This window comes from Zophobas morio, unplaced genomic scaffold (assembly GCF_036711695.1).
Source record: "Zophobas morio isolate AGI-343-1 ecotype UQ-CSIRO unplaced genomic scaffold, CSIRO_AGI_Zmor_V1 ptg000021l, whole genome shotgun sequence".
Taxonomy (NCBI): Eukaryota; Metazoa; Arthropoda; class Insecta; order Coleoptera; family Tenebrionidae; genus Zophobas; species Zophobas morio.
The window spans coordinates 5,145,220-5,172,791 of record NW_026972126.1 but is presented as its reverse complement, the minus strand read 5'-3'; the positions used below and the strand labels follow the sequence as shown (position 1 = coordinate 5,172,791).

At 32.2% G+C, this 27,572-nt stretch overlaps 1 protein-coding gene across 1 annotated transcript in view; it reads left to right on the top strand.

Moving 5' to 3' along the window:
• Positions 1-10,587, top strand: part of LOC135132998 (homeobox protein unc-4-like) — a 75,741-nt gene extending 65,154 nt beyond the window's left edge. The window contains exon 3 of the mRNA XM_064061218.1: positions 9,564-10,587. Within this exon, the coding sequence (XP_063917288.1) occupies positions 9,564-10,013 (450 nt within the window). The 3' untranslated portion in view covers positions 10,014-10,587. The remainder of the gene's footprint in view (positions 1-9,563) is intronic.
• Positions 10,588-27,572: the final 16,985 nt, after the last annotated feature.

Here is a 27,572-nt window from a genome sequence, read left to right as displayed (position 1 = left end):
ACTAATGTGCAGCAATAAATCGCTAGTTTATAAAATAAAAAAAAACGCATTGATTTATTAAATAAATTTTGTTGTAAATGAGAACTTGCAACAAACAGAATTATAGAAAAAAATCATTTGTACAATTTTTTAAATTTTGTGCAATATTTTTTAAACAGGTTTCGTACATCGTATTTGTTTGGGCACACTAACCTTCGTATATTTTAAATTTATAATATAAATTTCTTTTTAATAAATGGCCGTAAGCACTAAATAAGAACAGATGCGTTAAAATTACTGAAAGAAAGAATTAGCCAAATGTCAGATGACCAAAATAGATATACGTGCTGTTTTTCGGTAGTCTATATATTAAATAAAAAAAATAACAAAACAACTTTCATTACGGTTTTCAAATTATTTTAAATATACACAAAATAGTGCCGGTATTATTCGGACACACTTCAACACTATTATTAAGTTTTTTAGCAAAGTAGCAAAGTATAATTTCTCTTAATTGTTTATGAATTTAAATTACATGTGTACTACTTATTAGGTCGCATCTGCTGCGATCATTTTCCGGATAATAATAAGCTTAAAATTGTTCCTTTAAAGACACTTTGCGTTTTTAACACTTATAATTTTAAAATTCGCAATAATAAAGCAGCAAATATGCCTTTCACGCCGAGAATTAATAACAGAAAAACGTTTTTCGGGTTGGATTTATCAATTTTGACACGTTTTGACGTTTATCCCTCTTGGAGAGAAGAGATTTACCGCAAGCATCGTTCTCTTCTCCCTCGAACTTTTTGCTTTTCTTGCCCTTGACTTCCTGAAGGAGTTTACAAAAGTGAGCGAAACGCAGAAAGTATTTTTAAGTTTTTAAGACTGACACGGTTCAAACCCACAAAACATGATTCTGTTAATAGAAGCGATATAGCTCTCATTTAATTTAACTATATTTTAATAATTATATTTTTATTATTTTTAAATTTCAAATTATCCTAACAAACATATTTACGCAAATAAATATCCAGCTACTCCAAAAAATTAGGATATTTTATTTTTATTTTTTAACTAATCAAAAAAGCCGCCTATATAGATATAGTGCTAGCACAGTATAGATACATAACTACTTACTAATTTATCTATACCTACTGACCAGTAAAAAAACCGCCCCTAAAATTTCACACTGTTTCTGTTAGTGTCTTAAATTAAATTTAATTCTGTATTTAGCTGGTCCTTCTGTTTAGCTAATTTCAGCTTCCTGTGTCAAGAATTAATGTTTCGTTAATAACATAACAATCACTAGCTAAATGAATAATTTTTAAAGTGGTTGTGCAAAATATTTCCGAGTAGCAAATTTTCTTTTGCGGTCAGGGTATTATAAATTCTTATGATGTTTGTTTATTTCGTGAATTTCTCAAAATAAAACTTACTTCAGGGTAAGCAAATGTGTTCTACTTTTGTTGGGTTCAATTTTTAATAAAATCCTGGAAATTTTTCATAAAGTATAATGCGATCACTAAAAATATATGCTACTAAATTTTACAGCTTAAGTGAAAGAAACAACTTAAGTCAAAGAACCGAACAACAAAACTCTAAAACCTTAAATAATGCTAGTATAGTTTCCCCAGTTTTAATTCGGTTTTATGATCGTATAAAACTTAATTTCCTTAACAATAGTTTACTGCTGTATACTGGTAACGGCATGATTAAATCCTTATTTATGACTATGAAGCTAACTTTTACACATCATAAAATCGAATTAGAACTAGGGAAACTATAAGACTGTCAGAAACCATCTGCTTAGGACAGCAAAGGGCCGCATTTGTAACCAATAATACCTCCTGTGATTTTCGTTAAAACAGCTACTCCAACTACTTTATTATATTTGATAAAACTAGTCATCCAAAAATAAAGCAAATTATGCCATAAAATTGTATTAGTATGTATTGTCAGTGATCAAGAAAATCTTAGACAAAACACTTACAGAAAATATGGAAATAAATTGATCATTAACGATAAGAAGATTTTTTAAAAGCAAGAGTCGAACATATACAGAATGAGTCACCAAGCACGCGGTCCTCGATATCTCATTAATTTTAGGGATATAAAAAAATCAGAAACGAAAGTTGCACGCTTCTTTGAGTACTATACTCTGAAATTATTTTAGAATATACTGAGTGTTCTGGTTTTAAGGCAAACGCATAACACACAACTTAGTTTTTTTTTAATGAAACACCCTACATATTTTTACACATTCTCATTAATCTCTCCTTAAGTTTTGTAGCTGCAGTTTTTTTTTTGAAATTCGAATGAGACATTGCCACGTTATTAAAATTTTCTTCAAATTTTTTGGCCATGGAAAGATTCACAAATAAAGATCGCAATAGGATTATTTTTAAAATCTATTAACATTTTATGTTGGTTATGATCTTAACTAACTACAGTGGGAAGTTGTGGTCCTTGAAATTTATTTACATTTTGAAAAGGCTTGTACAGTTCAATTTCATTCAAGTTCGTCGGTAAAACCAAAGAAACTTTAATAAGTAGTAACTCTAGTTTTTTGCACTTATTATAACAATATATTGTATAAACGAAAAGAAAATAAGGGCAAATAAGGGCAAATTTCAGAATCTGCAGCACATTTTGAACTGCCTGTAAGTCGCTAAACGTTTATCGTATCACTTCCTTACTGTCGCTGTGCATAAATTTGAGATATAAATGAATTGTTAACTAATGAATCGTCATAAGCGCATATATGTACACTGTATACTTGCACTTGATATATATCGTCAGCTCTAACTTTCAATATGTATAAAAAAATTAAGCGAATAGCTTTTCAATTTTTGTTATTCTGTATTATTTTTATCCTTCATTTACAAAGTTGAAAACACCTGAAGACAAAAATATGGATCGTAAAGACGTCACTTTTGTATATTAATGAAATTTTATAGCCCTGTTAATCTCATTTAGGCCAACAATGGTTGAACAATCTCCTTGACCATGGAGAATTACACGAACTGCTACACTTATACATATAAATCTGTTAAAAGTATCCCAAGGATCTCAGAACATCTTCTAAGATTTAATAGTGAAGACTAAAGTTGCAGTTAAATCTTGTGAAAATCAGTGTTTAAAAAATAACAAAAAATTGAGATAAGGTTATTTAGGTAGAGAGAGATTTCCACGTTCCTGAAATACAATTCAATAATTACCACTTTTTTGAAAAATAATACATATTTAATAAGAAAATATTTTTTGTAGTTCCATTCATCCTAAAATAAAAATGCTTTTTTTTGCGAAACTTTGGGTACTTCGGGCAACACCTCAAGACGGATTCATAGACATCAAGTATGTTATTTTACAAAATTGAAATATTATTTGCTAGGAAAAATTTTGAGGGAACGTCATCACATCAATCACATCATTGGTGGGAATGATCAGACACATTTTGGTTAGCGTTTGACCATATTCACGATATTCTTAACACACATATAAAATTTGACAACAATCTAATGTGTGTCGACACAGATAGACAGATCTAAGACGATAAATGAAACATCGAGAACATGGAAGTAGTCATTCGTCGTATGGACCCTATTACAATAGTTGCTTAGCTTAAGTCCCGAAATTATAAAAAAAATCCGCAAAAAGTATTCAAACCCAGGACCATCGCGTTCCGAGCAGAGCACACTACTCAATACACTTACTAATATTAAAGTTTATTATTCATATTAGATTTTTTTACCAACATTTGAAGGCACAAGGGAAAAAGTCAATACGAATTTATAAACCATCAGAACAAGATTATTTTATTTTACCAAATTTCAATAATAGTTACGATACAATTTTGAAATGACTTCACTAAAGTGTTAGTGAGAATGATTAGAAAAATGTTGGTTATCATTTTACTATCTACACGACATCGGACGTATAAAATTTGACAACAGTCGGTCTAGTAGTTTCGAAAATTATCAACATAATAAAAATCATCACAGACAGGCGACAGACAGACAGACAATAAATAGACAGACGACTGTTATGCAGAAGGATATCAGAGACCTAATTTTTCATGAAAATAGCCATTCGTTCGAGAAACCCTATATACTTACGTATTGCATTCCTTCGTTTGCCTTGGAAAGTAGAAATACATTATCAAACCATAAACAAGGTATATTGTTTAACGGATACAATATTTATGTTTAAAATATATTTTTGACAAGATATGATCAACGTTACAGAGGCTATCAATAAATATCGTTTGTAATCGACGTTTAGAAATCATCTAATAATGCTAATAATGCCTGGCCAAGGTGTAGCTTTTAGAATAAACTATAAAATTTTACAAATAATATCTAGTATTGTAAGACAATTCGCATGTATAAGGTTGAAAATGTAAATACGCTGTTAACGTTCAAGTACGGGAACATTTGACACTACAAATTTCTAATGAGATTTAAGGACATACTTATTTAAAAAAATAGGAAATGATGTTATATGTAATGAGAACATATAGACAAATTTTAAAAGTTTTAGCACCTACAAGAAAATCTCTAAATATAATGCGTAATTATGTGGTTTTATACATTATTATTATTAGTCTATAATAGATACAATCTCCAAGAAGGAGACAACAGGCACCAACTAGGCGGAAACGAGATACGAACATTTTCGTATTTTACAAGCCCTGAAACGTCGATAAAACGTAAAGTTAATTCATCAAAATAATCCCGTCAACTACTTCGCTTAGTTTCTGCTCGGGATGTAAAAAAACCTTTTTGAAATGTAGTTCTGGCAAGTGTTTTCGGATTAAAGACTTAATTTTACGTTGTCAGCATTGAAATATCTTAGATGAAGTGCACTAGCCTACTGAAATAAGAGACTAAACTTTCAAAATTTTCGCAAAATAGCAAAAAAATACGTACGTCAAAGTAGAAACCTTGTTGGCTCTCCCAAAAAATCACCATCTTTTATAATGTTACATGGAGCTTGTGGTATGTTTCTATTCGCTAGAAAATTAGGTGAAAATTCTCTTCCTATAACACTGTTTAGATGTTTTTATATCATAATTTCTTGAGTCAACTTCTATGTCTTGAAAGTGGTGAATGTACAACAAAGTAAAAATTTGAGCTTATCGATTTATAAACTGGTCTCGTCTGAGCGGATGTGAGAGGAAGAAGTAGCGAAGCCTAGCTGTTATCTGCTGTAAAAGTTGGAAACATTGTCGATAAGAAGTTGTTGGTAATGGCAGCCGAGTTAAACGTGCTAATTGTTATCAAGATAAGCCCAATTAATATTTCAGCCCACGATCAGATAACGAGCAAAGAATTAATTGTTGGTACTTTGGCCGTAAATCACGGTTAAAGTTAAACCCTGTCAGTGAAGGCTCAAATATCTCTCACGAACAAAACGTACAGCTGCCAGTTTAGCCAATATTAAAGCTCGTCGGTGTTTTGTTCCACACGTGAATGCCACGTCTTTATCTGGCCCATTAGCGTGAAGCGCGATAAAATAAAAGAGAAAACGAGACGCGGCCACACGAATTAATGAAAATTAGCCTCAGTTTGGCCAATATTGCTCTGCGTCACGCTAGCTAGCACCCCAAAGGCACACCACTATAATTAACATGGTAATTTGGGGGCGTGATGTTGGCTGTATGTCTTACTGGCGTGTAGTGGCTAGCCTGGTGTAGCCTGAGCCGTTTACACAGCGCCCTAGGGTTCATTTTGGCGCTATCATCTCTAGTATCACGGTAGTAGTTTATTATAATTGCATGATATACATATAAATTGATTGTGCTAAGGTTGATGACTTCATATGTGCTGCATAAAAGCGATGATTACTTTATTGGACGAATAAATTCGCTCACTCGTTACCAACTCGCTGCTCCCGTTTTACCTGCCTCATCAATTGCTAGTCGAACACCTATAGTACTCTGCACCTGTGTAATACTCATTTGCATACAGCGGTGGCATTAAATTGGTTGTAATGTTGTTGGCACACATCAACACACCTTCAAGTGAATATGAGCTGACTGACGCCGCTACTGTTTGACTTTCCCGCCGAAACTTACTTCCCTGTCTTTGACAGAAAAATAAAAAAAATAGTTCTTAGTCAAGGTGAATCTTGTATCAAGAATTGTTGACTACAGTTTCCAATGTTTCTCAATTGAGCGTGAAACTAATGAAATATTTCACAAAAGCTCTTTGTGTACCTAGAGGGCAAGGAGATTTGTTGTCGCATGCGAAAGAAAGTTACTCAATCGGCGACCTCAGTCAGTATTTCGGAAGTGGAGAAAACATTTCGCGCTTGGCATACACACATAATTTTTGCTACAGTTACATTTTTTGCGCTAAAAATTGCAACAAGTCTACTCATAAAACTTATTCTTCTTTTATTAACTCTTTCGAAGTTACGAAAGAAGTTTGCAATTTTTTTAAATTAAGTCAAAATTGACATTAAAAAAATCATTAACGTTGAGAATGACATGACAAATAAATGCTGATTTAATTTCTTCAAAATTTTCGGCCGGTATTTTACATTTTCTTTAATTCTTTGCATATTTTATAATACCCATGAGAAAAAAATTAGTTTAAGGGCATTTAGACAGCTTGCCTTGTCCGTGACATTAGCTTCAGCTTCGGAGAAAACAGATAAAATTTGATTTGGCGATTTTTTTATGGAGGATCGGTTTCGGGTTATTAGGGCGACGTTCTAACGCCTGCGCCATTCGAGTGTGCTGTGAATTGCCCTTACACTAGTGTAAAAGGTTGTTATACAGTACAGTACAATATTTGCCGAAAATTTGGATGCCTATAGGGTAAAAATTCAAAGCGGATTCATAAAACACAACTACAGGAGTATGTTATTTTATAAAATTTAAATAGGAGTAGCATTTAACATACAAAACATCAAAACAAAACAAAAATCGACCTGTTCGAGCATTTCAAGGACAGCGCCTACGATCCCGTCTGTTTCGTTTTATTTGGGCAACCGTGTATAAATTATCCGTTAATTTTGTCAGATCATCTGCTCTGCTGCCAAGTTCGTAGGCGAATGATGAATGAATTTGGAAATCGAATAATAAAATAATTACAAGTCCATTCTAGGTTTTCCATCTCTTCCAACCCCTCGTTAAATACATTTGTAGAACTATTTATTATTACAAAATCCGGCTCAGATTTTCACCAATTACCACGAAAATGCAGCAAAAATTTTAAAATATGTTTAAAATTGCACTTAACATGTAAGTATGCATTAAATGCAAAAAAAATTGTTAAATATGCAGAATATGCATTTTGCATATTATCCGAGCTTTATTTCATCTTGCACGATCTGCTGTTCAGTTTTGAAACCAAAGTTGACCGTCAGTGGTAAATATTGCTAGAATTCATAAACACACAGTTTTTGAATCTATAAAAATTTGAAACTCCGCGTGCTTTTCCACCCGAATTTGGAAAAATTCATGGTAATCAGACTGTTCCTTTTTTCTTAATCATTAAAATTAGATACATAACTGGCAACATTGTTAATAACTGAAATTTTAGTAACAACACTTGAATCTTCAAGTCGTTTAAATTAACAGAGGCAATATGTTGTACACTAAGTAATATGAAGTTGCAAAGTACGTGGCTAATTTGTCACAATTTTCACACAATTTAAAACTTTTTACACAACTACGGCAATTAATTATTAAATCAATTATCTAAAATAGGAAGTATATACGTCCTTCACAAACTGGATTATTTGTGGTCTTTATTTTTCTAGAAATATATCAGAGCCTCTCGGATTCTTGCAAGCTCATTCTGTGTATGCTCGAAACTTCGAGTGACAAATTTCCTGGAAACTGAGGAAACAATGACAAATTCAGACCTCTATTTAATCGCAATTGCACAACGTGGCATAAACATATTTCAAACTTTAGTAACTAATAAAATACACAGTTTTAGTCCACAGTTAATTTTTCAATTTTTTTTTTTTGCTTTTGAAATACCTTACTAAAACCACTTTTCGTCGTTCTGCAAACATCTAGCTACCTCTAAAAAATATAAACGTTATATGAACTCATTTGGTAAGAACAAAAACGTTAATTATGCGAAAAAACAGTTAGATTTAATTTTTTAATTACATACCTGTACTACCTTCAGTGGAATTATAATTGAAAACCACGAAAGATTAAATGTCAGACGATCTCCACCAAATGGCGGTAAAAAATGCAACATCCTTGCAGTCTTCTAAAGCCAGGAGTTAAAATGATCGGTTAACGCTAATTAAGATAATTATCTGATGGTAAGGTGTAAATCTCGAACGTCAGGGAATAGACGTTAATTTGATCTGTCTACCACATTTTTCGATTTTCAGAGTTCTGCTTCATGACATTATCTAGATAATTTATCTAGTTATCTTGTTTTCAGTGTTGCAATAAGCCGATTTCTGAAGAGAACTGAATGGGTTTTCTTATGAAAAAATGCCAGACCGTAATATGCATGTATATTACTGGTAAAATTACTAATTAAATTTTAATTCAACTATGAAGAGAGTAATAGAACATTAAAGTGAATTAATTAAAAATGTGATGAAAGGTTCGGGCTTTGAAATTAAATCATTAACAATTTATGGCGCGTAACTACTCACTAAGATAATTTACTACAGTTTTTAAAAATATGTTTTATAATTAGTGATTTTTTAAGTAATTTTAAAAGGATAAGTCGTGTTTCTGCACTTGAACTTAATCAATAGTGTGACGGTGTATCTCTAATATGGTGTTAAAAGTATTGTACATATATATGTATATTACAAATTTTAAGGTGTTTTTTATATCAGAGTAGGCGATTCGTTACCCTCTAAACCGGTGGTTGTGCCTGGGTTCCCGCAGAGTTGTGTATTGGGACCGTTGTTTTCATCGTCCACATATCAGACCCATCTAGTATAATTTCGTCAAAACTATTTGCTTACTGAGCTAACTTTCATGAAGATTTTGAACACCCTGTCCTTTGTAATTCCGTTTCAACTTGGTGTTTTTTGTGATTTTGTATTTTGGGTGTTATAGGGGAAATAAACATACAGTGTTATGAGATAAAAGAAGATTCCAACAATTTATGTGGTAATGAAATCGTAAATGCGATGAATCGTAATAGGCTTCACAACAAATTAGGCCGAAAGGTACATTAATTAAATTCCATTTTGATGGAGCATAGATGTCTGTCTCTGCTCCCCACTTTTTTTTTTAATAATAAGAATAAGGATAATAAAACATGTGAGAACATGAAACAGACGAGATAATCAATAAAAGAACAAAAATACAATACAGTCAAACAAAAAATCTGTAAAAAAGATAACTTAGTTGGTTGACATATTATAAATACATATATGATTATCTGAATGTTTCTTTTAGTTTAGAATAAAATCCATAAAATCCATCGTAAAATTATTAAAAGAATGCTGCCAACTGTTGCGCATGCAGTTTAATTTTATTGAAAACTGTTATTTTCCTACTGAATATAGCATCCCCCATTTCGTGCAAATATCTAACTAAACTGTTATTTATTATTATAGTTTAAGCCGTACATTTTTCTTTGCAGGTGTGGTTTCAAAACCGACGTGCGAAATGGCGCAAAAAGGAGCATACGAAAAAGGGCCCCGGTCGACCCGCTCACAACGCTCACCCCCAGTCCTGCTCTGGCGAGCCCATACCTCCTGCCGAACTGCGAGCGCGCGAGAGGGCGCGTCGCAGGAAAAAGCTCCAAAAAGCTCTCGAACGGCAGGCGAGGAAGCTGCGTGCCAAGGGCATCGCCGTCGACCTCGTGGCCCTCAAACGGGAGTACCTGGCCCAGAGGGGCGCGGAGGGCTTGGATAGTGATAGCGATATAGACGTAGTGGGGGACTCGGGCGCAGAATCAGAAAGCTACTCTTGTGGGGAACAGGGGATGTTCTCCTCTGTCCCGGAGTCGGGGGTGGATCTGACCGCCGCCAACGACGACAAGAATCGAAGACTTAACCCGTTCAGTATAGAGTCGCTACTGAACACCTGAAGATCGGACGATCGCATAAACCTTGTGCAATAATGTTTTATATTGTTAGTGATAGGCGGCTTCGGCGAGTTCCGGCATTTCTAGATCACGTGACGTTGACAGTTTCAATTTTTTCGACTGTAACACATATCAAACGTACGCTTGTTTTCAGACGAAATGGCGGAATTTTGGCGAAGATGACTCATATTTATTGATGAAGAAATTGTAAATATAGTTTAAATGAGAACCCTGTGTATAAACGTCCCAGACATTCCAGTACTGTATTCGTTAATACTAGTAATAAACAACACATAGTACAGCAATACATCCAGCAAGTTCAAATTGTTTAGAATAGAATTGAACTCTTCGTGCATGTCGTCCTGTTTTAGTTAAGTTCATGTACCATAAACTCGGTAACAATATTGTTATTGCCACTTTATACGCTGTTACTTGAAATATGAAATAGTCATTGCATTATTTTTAGCATTTTTCGAATAATAGAAAGATTTCATTAACAACGAATATCAAACGCTAAAAATCAAATGGAAGTGAATAATATTGTTATCAAGCTTTAAATGTATTCCTATTCAGTGATCTGCAGTACTAATATATCAAATTAACTATTAAGTATGATGATAAATATATTATTTATTCGAATTGTCTGAGTTTTATTTCTTTCAGGTGTCGTGAGATCGGGTGAACAACATAATTTGTTATGGAGGCATGATAAAAGTCAAAAAATGGCAAATAATGTAAAAGCAAAAATTGTGAACACTTTTTAGCAAGAATTTTAATAAAAGAAATGTGAAGTTACAAGGGAACTTGGTACAAGATCAATGAATTTTATTAAGTAAATGAAATTAAATTACAGTAGTAGAGTACAAAATATTGCCAATTTTGTTCCAATCATAAGTCTGCCCTTCGTTTTAACTCTATCGATCACATGCCTCAGCATCTCTACATTATTGTTTATGTCGTTAATTTTTTTGTCATTTTCAACCTTAATTCTTCCAAATTATTGACATGTGTTCGAAAATTTCTGATTTTAAATATGGCGACAAAAAAGTCTAGAGTCAAGATCTTATAGGTATGTTGGGTTAAATATTCTCTGTATTTCGACTAATGATCCGGTTGTCAAAAAATACTAGTAACAGTGCTACTGTAGTTTTAGCTGAATGCACTGTTGCCCGGTCTTGTTGAAAATAATCTACTTACTTCCATTTTATTGTCGTGAAGTTTTGTTAAAAGATCTACCAAAATTGTTGGCTTATATCTAGCCGCAGTAAGGTTACCTTGAAGAGAATTACAATAAATAATCCAGTTAGCCACATGAATTATCATCTTGTTAACTAGCTGCAACCCAAATACCCATTTTTTGAGACTGAAAGGGAGTCTTAACATAAATATGCGGATATTCTGAAATTTTGAGAAACCGGTCATTAATTGTGTCAAGAAACCACCGGCAATACACACGTTAGCTCGAAATTCGGCTTAATGTAATTCTTGCACACACGTTGCTCGATAAGGAAAGAGTGCTAAATCTTTCGTCAATATTGCTGGACAAGTTCCATAGGATAATTCCACTTGCTGCGCTAAATATTGTATGGATGCTGGAGGAGTCTCTTCCATTACCTATTTAACATTGCGAATATTTTCTAGAGTTTCCTTATTTTGAACTTGCCTCGCCTTCGTTTCTTTGTAGAGGCGACGTTCCTCGGAAATTTGTATCACATATTCTTATAACGCGTTGACAAATAAACATAGTTGTTGGGAAATTCTTCCCGGAATTCATCCCAAGCCGCTTGAATTATAACATTTTCTGCTTCAATGGAAATAGTATTTTGGAACGAATACTCAAAAAGACAAATAAAGTTCTGAAAATAACTGTTACCAATGTAAAGATTATTTATTTATTTATAACAAAAAAAAAAAAAATAGAAAATTCAGGTCAGAAGGGACGTTTCATGTGACAGTTGTTAAAGGTACAGCCAAACTGATTCATAAATAATTGACGTAAAATTTAAATAAAAAGAAAAAATCAATTTATAAATATTTTTGTTTCTTGCCTTCTTCGGCATCTATTTCAGATATTAGGTTTATAAGATTAATTTTGATAAAAAAAATTTCTGTGACATAGATTTAGACACAACCTTAAATATATCATTGCACAGAAGACATACAGGTTGAATTCCTAGGAGATCTCGATTACAAATTATGTTTATCGTCCGATATATAAAATATATATAAAAAAAAAATAATAAAAAATCAGTTTCACAAAAACACCATTTTACTGGATTTTAGTGTTCACTTATACAAAATAAATAATTTAAAAACAAAATAATCTTCAAGATCGCTGGAGAACTGGTGTGGCGATTTTACAAAATTTATATTTGTTGACACTTCGAAGGTTTGTTTTAGCACTTGAACCAAAAAAAAATGTCATTTAGAAAGTGGATTTAAAAAAAAAATCCGTTTTATAATGACTATGGCAGTAGAAGGTTTGATGAGATTATGACATAATCTCGCAAGCAATATTTTGGAACGTCAGTATATGGACCTACTTTAATATGCCTGGGGCTGGCTTGAGTATCATTTTATGAATCTAAAAAAAACAGTTAAATCTATCTAAATCTATTTTTTTTATAACGTTTTAATTTTAATTTTAATTTTGGTAACATCAGTTCGTTCATCTTTAAGGTAAGTTGTTTACAGTATGTAAATAGTTATTTTTCTTACAAGTACCTAAAATACCATTTTTGCTTTAAGAGACGAGGCATAGCCGAGTCCGGAATAGTAGATTAGGCCGAAAAAACTTTTTTAGATATGTGTTAGAATTACAAACAACATTTTTTCTCCTAAAAACAGCAATGATTAGTCCGCAAAATCTCTATTTTACGTACTAGTCAGAAAAATATGTACTTATTTCTCGATTGAATTCGAAAAAATACATATAAAAATGGGTTCGCAAAATGTCAATTTTTGGGAGAAAAAGCAATTAATTATGAATACTTTTCTTTGTAAAATAAAATTGTTATAATGCGCTGGAGTCTATAAGCACGACATTATTATATTGAACACATTTAAAAATTTCGAAAAAAACCTGAAGTATCACTATTCAAAACACTGTGTTGTCGCAGCTGAACATCAAAAAATATTTAAAAAAAATATCAAACAAATTGGATAAATCTTTTGAAATGTATGTGCCAAAATGGTAAAAATATGGAAATGGAGCAACAAAACTGGAATCATGATTTACTAGGAAAAAAAATGATTGAATAAAGTTTTTCTTCTCTACTTCAACCTCTTGAGTTCGAACAACCGAGGAAGATTTAATTAATTCATTACACCGGGGAACAGTGGATCTGCGGTAACCACTTTGAGAGTCGATTTTGGGTATTTAAAGTCTGCTGAATACGAAAAAAATATTAGATTTGCCGAATTGACTCTAGTTTTTGAGATAATGACTCTAGTTTTTGAGATAAATGGATCTTCATTATACGACCTCAGATACGTAATAAATATATGAAATTTATTTTAAGGCTGTTATTTTCAAACCAAACTGCTAATATATATTAGGTATACATTATTATTAATCAAAAATAAAAATAAAAGAGAAAAACATGTTTTTTGTAGGGTTTTCTTCAATATTTCGAATTAAGACAATTTGTTTTTGAAGTTCAACAGTAATCTGTCATCATTTGCGCTTCCATTGGCCTCAGTACCTTTCTTCCACTACCCTTATGTAGTGGTGAAAACATTTTCACTGCTATTAGTTGGACTCGCTAAGACTGTTAGGAAATGGGTCCAAATGGCTAAGCAACAAATGAATTTTTAATGCTCATGTTAATTCCTAATTTTTCAAATATTTGTCTAGGATATTGGCAACGCAATGGCGATACTCTATTGTTTTATGATTCTCCTACAAATTTTTGACCGCTAAGATAAAGCTGTAATAAAGAAAGATTTGATGGAAAATGTTTGAAAATAACATTTTTGGATGAATTTTCGTGAAGAGCTATATCTTGCGAACTAGAGTCAATTCAAATGTTCTGATCACACAACAGATTACTACAACAATAGCAGTAACTGAAAGTACAATCAAAGCTAATACCGCATAAAATTTGATTTTTTTTGTTCCCCTGTGTTATTATTAAGACGTAATAGAACTGTTGCTTTCCTAATGTGAGTGATTTCTGTTACGAAAGTTTTGAGTTTAATTTTTGTTTCTATAGCAAAATATTAATTTAAAATTAAATATCTCTTCACACTTAATACAAATCTATATTCCGTTCATAATTATGACTTTGTGTGACCATTAAACGATTTGGATTCACAGTTCTGTTTGGTCTTGCGGTAAAACTTAATAAAAAGAATAAGGAAGGACCGCTGTTCAGAATAAACACTTTTTTAATGAAAAGTATGCCGTATTGGATTCCGCCATTTTGATTAATTTAAATGTGGCTACCAATTCGTGATCAGTGACTTTTAAAATGAATTTCCACCAAATTTTGTCAATACTGAAACATATATTGACTTTTGGGCAGTTTTTTGTCAGTTGAATGGATTTCAAGAAAGATTTGAAAAAAACAGCATTAATTAAAATCTACAACTCATCAACATGATATTTTGTTTTTGTATTGTTTTCTTTCTATTATCGATTTTTCCCAGGACTACTGAATTTTAACATTTAACATTTTTTCAAATTTTTTTCTTTGACATTCTAATCATTTGCTCAACTATTTTTTTTTTATTACACGAAAACTTTGATGCTTGCAACTAAATTCTTTGTGGGTGTTGTATTTTTCATGTTAATTTAATATACACATAAAAAAGACAAAAAAATAGTTAATGTCAAGGGCGGCTGGTGCCGGGGGGCACAACGTCTGTAAACCCACTGGACATAGCAAAATAGTAATTTTCAATATTTAAAAAATTATCCGAAAATTTGTGTCATACATAACTATCAAAACTTACATCCACTTACATCTAAAGATGTTGTGTCTTGGATATATGGTATGTTATTGCTGATGAAATACTGATAAAAGCGGGAGACGGAGATGGAATCATGGCTGATTTAGACGTTTTGTTTACACCGTTACCATGGAAACTATGCGTCTAGCCGCGGCATTTCATTCGAACCCGGTCCCCTTCCGACAATGCTCAGCAGCAGTAACTCAATCGCGGGTAATAATGAATTCGGTTGAATATTTAATAAAAAATCGTCCTCTGTGTCACGACGGTAAAATTTTAGTGAAAAATTTAGAAAGAGCCACCCCCGATTTATTGGTAAAAAAAAGTGTTTGTGGCAAAACGAGAGACTTTCATTGATATTTTAAGAGACGTAACACGTATCTATATATTATTGGATGTGCGGTTGTGAAAAAAAAAATTGATAATAATAATCATCTTTAACTCATCAATCAAATTGTGTACCCGCATTTCAAAAGGTTGATATGCATGCTACCAGCTTTCTGTGTTTTAAATATGTACCTAGTGGACGGATTTGTTACTTTTTGCTCGTATGTGGCTTATCGGACTTTTTTAGTTGCCAAAGTAGAGTACCTAACTTTTATTATTATTTATTTTCGAAAATAATAAATAGTTGCTTAAATTTGTTTTAATTTAAAATATCTTATACCAAGTATACACATAGGTAATGCATTTATTCCTGCACTACTCTTACTTCAAGCTTTTTAGCTACAGAAATATCTACTAAATTTCAAATACGTGTATATTATTTAATAACTTAATTAAAAAATCTGTGCTAGCACTGGTCTTTTTCAAAATATTTTAAACTAAAGTGTAATAGACTGATTTAGTATATGAAATAGTTAAATAAGTGAAAATACACTCCCAAACAAAAAACCCGGACACTTGAATATTTATAATTTTAGGCTAATCTTTAGTGTTACAATTTTTTTTTACTTTTTTTTTGTTTCCACATGTTTTAGAATAAAGTTTTGCTCTCTGTTAATGAATACATTAATGTTTTGCTTTTTGGACTATTTTTTACAAAAGTTTGACTAATTGCAGTTAATCACAAAAAAATCATGTGTTCGGGTTTTTTGTCTGGTAGTGTATACTTATCCACTAAATGGCATTACATGACATGCTGTATGAATGTCTGAAATTTTGGTCTTAAAACATCACTTAAAACTGCTGTACATCAAATTAATTTATACGTAAATGTAATCAATTTGCGTATTAAATAAAACATTATTTTAAATATTTTAATTTTTGTGGTATAAAAGATGTTGGTATTTTGCTATTTACGAACTTCAAATCTCACTAGAAAGATAGCAGGAAATTTTGCAATAAATTTACGTCGATTTTCGACAAGAAATAGTCGAAAAGTGTCAGTGTTTTTTAGTGTTAATTAAAATAAAATGGGTATAAATAGTGACTGATACATTGCGACAACAAATCTCATACCCAAAAAATCGAAGAACAAGTACGAAAAAGCATACGAAAAATGCATGTTGTGATTTGAATTTTGAATGTTTTGGCGATCGTCGGAAAAATTTTGTAACACGTTGACTAATGGCGAGTAACCATCTCAGCGATTTTTAATTCCACTAGCTCCCTTCGGTCGCTCGTGTAATTAAAATGCCTCGATCGTTAATCGCCTTCATTAACCAACTTGTTCGTTAAACAACTATCTTTTGTTTTAAACAGTAATCAACCTTCTGTCGAAAAATGTACTTAATAAAAATCGCCAAATTCGAAGGCGCTGGTTTTGTTGACACCATTCTTAAACCACATATCAGTATTATGAAACTAACATTATTTAATAGCACGTTATTTTCACTAATTGTCACACGTAAAACATTAAAGCTATGTAGCTGGTGACATGTTGCGTTATTTAGTACTTACGATATACATATGATTATGAACTTCCGTTGGAGGTTTTAAAATTGTTTAATATTCCACTCATATGACATCTAAATAGTGAGTTGAACAAGTAATTTACTTTAATAGCTTTGGTAAAGCTTACTTTCAGAAAAGTCTTGCCCTGCATTCTAAATATCAGTTTGTTTCTAAAAATCATAAAATAAAAGTTATTGTGAGATCAGTCTGTTGTATATGTAGCCATATTTTTAATTTTTTTGGACAAACACATCATGTCGTTCTTTGGAACCAACTTTTATTCTTTCGTTATCTTAATATAAACTAATAAATTTTATATTTGTCAATGTTTGCAACGTTACCAAAGATTAAATAACGTTACATTTGCTAATCACCATGCTTTCTTACTTCATAACAAAACTCGTAACGGAGAAGCAAAACACAGTTACATTTTTATACAACAGTGAATTATTATTGAATCGGTGGTTGTACTGAAAAATGTAGAAACGAAAATAATTTTTGGTGACATGTTCCACAAAATTTTTTGATCTGAATGACGACGACACACACAAACATCAATAAATTTCGCAACACACTCAAAAATAAATTTACTTTTGTTATAACAAACATGCAAACACTGTTTACTTATAAGACAATGTTTTGACAACTGTTATATCCCAATAATAAAATTAGCAGAGCTATCACTAGAGAATTCAAGATGACAACTGTTTCTTCGAGACTACGGAAGTCTATTATTTTTCTCTGGAAGAAGTAAAAAATTTTCCATACAAAATCAGTAAGCACACCTAGAAATTTAACTGTCGAACGGTTAATAAATATGTGATATTCTTTCAACTGAAAAGATCAGATACAATCTTAGATTTATTAGGCGAAAGGTTATTTGCAACAAACCAGGTGAGAAGTTGACCATGAGATGTCTTCAAGAATGTTTTTAAGATGCGTTCATCTTTATTGCAAGAAGTAGGTATATCTAAGTTGAATCATGAGCGAAAAAGATTAAATTAGAACTTTGAACTGTTTTTCTACATTTCAAAGTTCTTACAACATATTTACATCTGGTGTAAAATATCAAATGTGTTGGAAGAGTTGATGAACTGTTATATCTTAACCAAATTATCTGCTACCTGTTTGTAATAAGAACATTAAATTAAATTTATGGCACCATCTTTAAAACAGTAAATTAGCAAATCAAAGTTATCGATCTTTGAGTTACGAGGTCTAATCGTGATAACAACGCTTTTAATTACACGCTATTTCAACTGATTAGAAATAGAAAATCATATCAGACGTTTGTTACCTACAGTGTAAAATTTTGTTTAAATAATCGTTTTCACTCTTATTAAACAGAAACATGACACGTTATTTCCACAAATTTTAACACGTAAAACATGGAAACACTACATTTGTCACATGTTGCGTTATTTAGGACTCGGTGATACATGTATAATAATTGTAACCTTTTGTTACAGGTTTTATAATTGTTAATGTTCCACTCACGTGACATTTAAACATCAAGTTCTCCTAACTTAAGCGATTTTCTTTGATAGGTTTATTATACTTTGTCCACAGAAAATGCTTATATTGCATTTTTAAGTTTCGTATTTCTAGAAATAATATAATGATATAGTTCTGTGTAAAGTAATGACATTAAAATTACAAAAACTCACGGTTTCTTCAACGACGTAACTTAGTTTATACACTTTGAGATAGGTACGTGTTATTTTTCTGGATGGTATTATCACCATTGATGGTTTTACAGCATCTCAAAAGTTGTGAAAGTACAAATTCTCAAATTATTATAATTAAAATTTTATTAGATTAGAGCATTGGAACAATTTTCTTTAATCAGTAAGCAAGAAAGTCTTGGATTTTTTAAAGTTTATCTTTGATTGTTGCATTTTCACCGCAAACGTGCAAAGAAAATTCTATCTATCAAAGACAAATCTTCAAATATCGATGGCTGTCTTTGATGCTACTCCTATTTTTATTGCTCTCTCTCGGTAGTTTCCCTGATTTTGAAGAAAGATGATTCATATCACACGATATTTCCATCAAACAGTTGGTGACATCACTTCTAGAAGCTATTTAGTAAATTTTGTTTTAAAATATTAATTAATAATAATAAGTACCACCACAAGCGGAAAAAGTGTACACATGTTTTTTTTTAGAAATATTAGTCATACACTATTTTTGCAACTTCATAAATTATATGTAGAAATTATTTTAAAATCACTTGGATTAATAAGCATTACTTTCGATGACACACAGCTTAAAATTAATTTCTATCAGTGTATGTACAATTGTTTTGGTTTGTGTAATCAGTACAATATGATATCTAGCTATGAATAAACTTATGACTGTGAAAATGATTGTACCCATTTGACGCAAAACACAAATATTTATTAATCATTTTCTCCGACCATAAGCGTAATATAAAATTGATTTAATTATTTTTCGAATTTATCTCCCTCAAAGTGTCAAATTACACAAAATTAGCCGTATATCCTGAACAAATTACGCCGATTATTGCAAAATTGGCCAATTTTTGCAGCTGCGATTGTTCGATATTCGCTCCGCTCGTCTTCGGTCGATTTTTGGTCACAGTGACCCTCTACCTCGTAGAAAGCTGACCCAATGGCCCATCATTCACCTTAATTCGGCGTGGAGAAGGACTATTTATTTTTCTATCAGTCCGCCGTGCTTTTTTACCCAGCAGCCGATTGTGGGATTTTAATTAATTTCAATCACGTCCAAGTGAATTTTAATTTGGAAGCTTTTAATGTCGGTGTTTGCTTTGTGGTGCTTGTGCAACGTAAGATGCGATAATTAAGTTATGCTGGTAATCAAGTCGCGGTTGCCTACTGGGCTTATCTCATTAACTCGCCTATATTTCAATCACCGTTCCAATTTATCATCCAAAAAACTATTAAATTTTTCTTTTGTCAAGGGTCCAGTTTTTGTTTCAGGCAAATTAAATTTCACCTCACGAAAAAATTCATTATTTTCGATAATAATAATTTCACGACGGGATTATCAATTTAACAACCGGTAATAAACTCATTTTGTTTATGAACTCGTCTGAATACCCGGACTTTTATTGAGTAATTATTTTTAATACAGCGTGTCTGACACCTAGTTGGAAGACGGAATTATAAAAAAATATATTATGCATAAAAAACCGGCTACCGAAGACGAAATTTTGGAACCGAATAAATCAAAATAAACTTTTATCACCCAATTCATTAACGTTACGACCTTGACGACTACAACTTTATATACAGAGTGAGACAGCTTTACGAAATTTTTCACGATAGCTGAAAAAAGAATAAATCAAATAAGAAAAAAATGTATAGGATTCTTGTGATAAAGGCTCTATAAATTTAACATTATTTTAGCAATTCCGTAATGCATAATTGAAATAGATGGAATAAGTAATTTAACTGGAGTATTTTTTTTAATAATTTTACTTCCTCTTACTAATATACATTAAAATTAAACTGAAAAATCCTGTTAATAACTTAACTGATAATTATGCAGCTAATGTAATTCCAAACGATGGTAAAACTTTTTAAACACCGATTAGTTGTTAATAAACTACCTACTTTTTGTCACTTTCCACAATTTTTGTTAAAAAGCAATGTACTGGCAGAATCTGTAAAGGTGTAATGATATTACGAAAAAGTGAGCAAATTCTAGGATGATACTTTAATTTTAGCTTGTCCTAATAACGATAATTATGAATTTCTATCAACACACGAGTTTTGACGCTAACGAGAGATTGCGTAAAAATTGAAATAATAAATACGTGTCATCACGTGGATCATTTTAAATCAGAAAAAAGCAAAGCTACAATTTTCCGACAACGTAACCTGTAATTACGAAAAAATTTCCAAAAACACGACGCTACACGCACAAAATAATAAGATTCGACACTTAACATCGCATGACTGGTCACTAATATATTTTCCCTCATTTTTTTGCCGAAAATTGACCGCTATCATGCTACGGACTTGTAGTCGAGGTCGTAACATTAATGAATTGGGTGATAAAAGTTTATTTTGATTTACTTTGTTCCAAAATTTCTGTTTCGGTAGCCGTTTTTTTACATAATACAGTTGTTTTTTAATATCTAATTAAATTATATTATGTAAATATTTTATAAGCTATTAACTGAAACGAAGACTCAAACAAATAAATGAATGAAATAAAAAACAAAAAGGTTATATAGGTACTCATAAAATGCAAATATTTGTGCATACACCCACATCTGTCAATGTCAAGTTAAATACAAAACAGTATAGGCTATCCACGAAAATAGATATTTTACGACTTTGACTCCTCCATTCTTGTCAACGAATAATGCAGCTTTATTAGATGCAAATTTATGACACCATCCCAACTTTGATAACGCTTCGTTGTTGTGTTTGAGCGGCACGCTTCTTTTAACCAGGACCGGCTTAGCACTAATTTCGCGGATGGCCGAATATCTAACTTAAAAGATTGAACACGTTGAAAATTGGTGTCATCAATGACATCACTGCACGCTATCTTCCAGTAAAAATTTTATATTTTTTTTACAGTGATATGATCCAGTTTTTAATCAAAATAAATACATCAATTCTGAGATGTAAAACTGGAAGGTTATTGTTTTACCAGAATTTTAAGAACATTAAGGAAGCCTTTCTTCAGTGGCGGCGGTGGGGGCGGTCCACCCCGTGTACCAAGCAACAAGGGGTGACACCAAGAATCATTCTGAAAAAACATTTAAAAAAAATCGGCACAGCAGACAGACGGACAGCCAGACAGACAGACAGACGGAAGCGGAAGATCCATTTCTTCGTAATCTACGGGTCATGAAAGGCCGAGAAAATGTAAAAGTAGAGAGTCAGCCGACGTACTTGATTATAATACTTCGTTCGCTTATGCGTGTAAAGTAAAAATAATGTCTTGACAGATTTTACGGAGAACTAGACCATCGTTACACAGCAATAAATGATATTTTCGTAACATTTAATGTTGTATCATCCGTTGACGTTGCTGTTGAAAGTTGGCACGCCGTTGGGATGACGTTCGAGATGACCAGATTCTAACTTTCGCCGTTACATTGCCGTTGACGTTGGGTTTTCAACTAATCAAATTGCAGTAATGTGCAGTGCTGCCAACTTGAAGGAAAATCCCCTGAAGTAGGGGGACATTTTTCTGGTTTACAGCACTAATTCCACGAAAATCAAATTTTGATAGAGATAATGAGATCCACAAATATTAAGCCATTTAATCACCTGTTCACCGAAACCCTCATATTTTAAATAGATATAAAACATGTTTAAAATGGTACATTTTTATAGGAAAGTATCTATTTTGCAATTAGGCTCCGCCCCTCGGTCTGACAACGAATGAAAAATTCATCACGGTTGAGATCGAGACAGATGGGTGGGGCTTCTCTTTTGGTTTTTTTTTAATTACCTACTACATTTATTTCTTTGTAAAAATAATCGTCAGAATTGAGATAAGGCGGCTGGGCGGTGGTATATTTTGTCTTGTTTTTCTTAATGTGCATAGCCAGTTTTTCATAACAAGAAACTTAAAACATGGTTAAAATGATTTTTGCAAGGAAACATGGATTTTGTAATTATTGCAAAATCTACATTTCCTTGTACAGGTTTTCCATTTTAACCATGTTTTAAGTTGCATGTTGTGAAAAGAAGTCTACATATATTAAAACAAAAAGGCAAAATGTATCGTTCCCATGGCTAACGACGAATAAAAAAAATCATCACAATTGAGATAGGGCGGGTGGGCGGGGCTACATTTGCCTTTTTTTTTAGTAAGTGTAGACTTATTTCGACAACAAGAAACTTAAAACATGTCTAAAATTGTAAATTTTTGTAGTAAGTACCTAATCAACTTAAATTCTCCACTTTTTTCCTACAATCTCTTTAAATACGACAAAAGTTGAATATCAAAGTTTTTTTAAAGCGACACATCAACATATTAAAATAATGAGAACAAGAAATAGACTAATTAGATGCAATAATAAAATACAAGGTGTTCTATTTGAACAACTCAAATAGAGATGTTTAAAAATTGTAAAATTTTGTGTATATTAAAAGTTTTTTTAGTTGATAATACGACAAAGTGCATACTTCTATGTATTTATCATTTATCCTTCCGAAAAATATTGTGACACAGATTTTAAAAATAACCCGATTGCGAATTTTGTGAACTCTTTTGTTGGCAAAAAAATTCAAGAAAATTGGAATAATGCATGTTCGTTGATATAGCAACAGTGAGAACACGCTACAAAAATATGTATGTACACATAAAATATATAGCTAACGAATAAAATATTGTATTTTAGCATGAGAAACCTTACACAATACGATATTGCAGGTTTTCTGTTTTGATCTGTCTGTCGTGTATCTATTGATAGAACTTGATCACATTAATTCCTACTACAAAAAAATGCTTATTATTTTCATCGTGAAAACAAATACTCCTAATATATACAAAAAAATGCAAATTTATAAACCCATTAAAGAACTTTCAGGTATATTTAAAACCGTAATTTGCACTTTTTTATGAAAATTTGGTCTTGTGTTTACTTAGTCATGCATGTAAACACTCTTCTGAAAAAAAAAGAACCGCCAGCATGCAACCTAATCTCAGAGTATAATTAATTCGTCAGAATTTAAAAAACACGAAATAGAATTATGTTGTACGTTCGAATCTCCAGTGGCGCCCCGTCCAATTTTTCGTCAATTATCCAGCCGACGTTTTCAATATCCCTCCGTGACTGTATAGTTGGAATAGTTGATGTCAGACTGGCTAGCACGCAACAATGTATTTCCATTTTCCTGACTTCTGTGTTATTTAAAGATAATTGAATTATTATATGGCTGATTTAAAGAACAGCTGAGATTATCTTCGAGTTGTTATGCGTCCGTATTGTATAACAAATTCTTTTTTTGTAATTCCAACTAATCATCACGCAATTCCTTAGATTGATAATTTACCTACTGCCACAACGACATGTAAATGATGTCTGCAACAACAGTGAACACTGTAATTATCTGTAATTATGATAATAAAAAAAGGAGGGGGAATGGAACTAGTTTTTTCTTTGGGGCGATTACCAGATAAGTCCACCGGCTAGCAGCGAAGCTTAACTTCTTCAAAACCATAAACACTGATTAGATTTTACTCCACAAATTGCAACCACGGCTACCCCATTAGAATAATTCCTTCATGAACAATAATAACGATTATTAAAACGTTGCAATAACATGCAGTCTTAAAATTCTTACAATTATTAAAATATAAAACTAGTACTCATTAAAAATTAATAGGACGGCGGCATGGGTGCAATTTCCTTCTAAACCGATGGTATGGAAGTGGTTATCGTACACTTAATTGATACAGTCATTCCATTTGTTTTAATTAATGTTAGTTTACGCAAACGCGATTTGTTGCACGATTGTAATCTTGTGGGCAGTGGCTGCCATGTGACGATTACACTGTTCGGTCGCATTATTTTGTCGTTACAAAATAATCACGTGTCTAAATGATAAAATAATAGAAAAATTGAAAAGTGCAGTCGCGTGAATGCATGGTCGATTTTCACTATCAGATTTTCACCGGTTCCGATTGCGGAGCTAATGACTCAATTGCGGGCGTCATTTCCATTCATTTTAGTACCTTATGGGGGTCATTGTTTAGTGTTGACGGCGCCCTGAGCAGAATCTATAAGCTTACTGACCCATTGTGGCACGCAATCCTTCGCATTTCCGCCTTAAATCATGTAACTTGAGGTACTGCAGGGCGTGCATAATGTTAGAAGTTGAAATTCATAATCACGGGTTTATGGGGGGACAGGCGGAATTTTGACGGAAGCATGTTAAGGTTTTATTTTTTTAGTAATTTAAGGTGTAAGGTAACAAGTCATAAAGTTTCACCTAGTGGTTGTACTTTAAAGCATTTTGTTTCAGAAACTAAGGATTTCTATTAGAGTAAATTTACATTTTTTTCTTTAAACGTACGGTATCGTGTATAAAATAATATTAGAAAAAGTTTCGAGATACGGTGTAGTACGGTTGTGTTTCCAGTTATTGTGTGCAAACATAAGATAAGTACAAATTTATTATTAAATTTAAAAATCACGATACTTACTCATATCAGTAGTAAATTCGCGTTTTCTTTTAACATTTAAGTAGATACCACCTGTACGTTATCATACTTTTTCTTGGTAACGCTCGCAGACTTTTTGTAAAATCGTGCTATAAATAACGCTCCACCAGGGTCCCCCTTCGGGGGAACAGTGTGATTGCAGCATTGTTTTACAACTCATTACGGTGATTAAAAAGTATAGACATAAAAATGCCTGTGAAATGTGCAAAATGTAACAGGAATGTTAATGTACGCCTCGAATCATACAGATCCTGCAAAAAATGTAAATCAAACTTTCATCTGACATGTAGTGGTTTTGCCGACGAAGCCTACGAAAAACTGATAGAGCAAGATAAACTTTCAACCTGGGTCTGTAACTTCTGTAAAAGTAACAACACTATGCAAAATGCCGCTGGCGTTGATGTCACGACTAAAGATGGTAATTCTGAAGATCTCAAACATAATAATATTAATTTACCTGTTGATCAGTTTACTAAATTAGTCGAAGCCATAGTACAATGTCAAGTAGTGCCATTAAAAGAACAAGTTGCTGAATTGGTAAATGAGGTTCAAAAACTAAGTACTCAAAATTTACAACAGCAGTCTGAAATTTCAAAATTAAGTAAAAGCATAGAAAAAAATAATACGCAGGAGTCAGAACATAATCAGGAAGTGCTGAATGTTAAAACAACTTACGCCGAATGTATTACAAAAAATTCGCAGAACAAAGTAATAGTGAAGCCTAAAGATAAAACCCAAAATGTATCTAAAACAAAGAGTGATATACTGAATAATGTAAATCCCATTGAATCGTCGTTAGTTATAGGCAAAGTTAAAAATCTCAAAGATGGCGGTTTGTTACTTGGTTGTGAAGACGTATCCAAATTTAATGAAATTGCTAAAGAAAAGCTCTCACAGAATTATAATGTGCGCGAAGTTAAAAAGATCCAACCTCGTATAAGAATTGTTGGAATCTCAGACACTATTCAAAAAGAAGATGTATTATCCTACCTTGTGAAACAAAATGAGTTTATTTTTGATAATGACACTACAGAATATGAAATGTTAAAGTTTTATCCGGTAAAAAAAAAGAGAAATCTTTCCAGGCTGTAATCGAAGTTGACATGTCTCCTTATAAAAAGGCTGTTGCTGTTGGATATTGTTTAGTAGGTCCTGATATCTGCAATGGATATAACCACTCATCAACGAATTGTAAAAACAAAATCTGTTGTCCACGTTGTGCAAATGAGCATGTAGTTGGTGAATGTTCTGCTGAAAATTTGAAATGTATAAACTGCATCAACTTTAAAACAAAAAATGCAGATCTCATTATCGACGAAAATCATGCAGCCTGGGACTACAAAAAAAGTTTAAGTTGTGGAAAAAGTATAAGCATCACAGAGATCAAAATGTTTACAATGAGTTCAAAACCTTAAGACTTCAAATAAAAAATGAAATCTGTAAATCTCATAGAGACTATAACATCGAAAATAAAATAAAAACTGATCCATCTCATTTCTGGTCATTTATACAGAGTATAAGACAAGAGAACTATTTTCCAAAAATTATGACATATCAAAATACAGAGCTATTGGGTGCTAAACCTATTGTGAACACGTTGGCATCGTTCTTTCAGGAATCATATATTGAATCTGATTTTAATAATATGAAACCACAGTAAAAAATTATTACCCCTAATATTCTTAATACAAATCACTTTAGCGAAGAAGTTTATAAAGCATTACGTAAAATTAAAAATAAATTCATTCAGGTCCGGATCCAGTCATTATGAACCATGTTAATTCCTATAATTCTCCACTTCAGCATGGTTTTGTCAAGAGCCGTTCTGTTGAAACTAACTTATGTATGTTCACACAATTCGTGACAGAAAATATTGACGCAGGAACCCAAGTGGACACTATTTACATAGATTTCTCGAAGGCGTTCGACAGACTGGACCACTACAAATTACCTGACAAATTAAGCTCTTTTGGTTTTTCTGACAACTTAATAATATTTTTTGCTACTTATCTAACGGGAAGAAAACAACGTGTTATGTGCAGTGGTTATGAGTCAGCAGAAATTAACGTTACGTCCGGCATACCACAAGGATCTGTTCTTGGGCCTCTATTCTTCAATCTTTTTGTAAATGGTATTACAGATAATTTAACTTCACCGGCATTATTGTATGCGGACGACATGAAATTATTTAGAAAAATTACTAGCAGGGAAGATCAGTTAAAATTGCAAGCCGATCTACAGTTAGTTTGTGACAGAAGTAAACAATGTGGCCTCTCAATTAACTCTGCTAAATGTAATGTAGTTACTTTTTTACTAAAATCAAAAGTTTTAATTTTCGACTATGGTATTGATAATATCCAGATTTGCAGAAAAAATGTTATTAGAGATCTTGGAGTAACATTCGACGTTAAAGTGACGTTTATTTACCACTATGAGCAAATAATGTCAAGTGCACTAAAAAATCTGGGGTTTATTATACGGAATTGTAGACAATTTCAGGACTATGAAACAATGAAGTCTCTATATTTT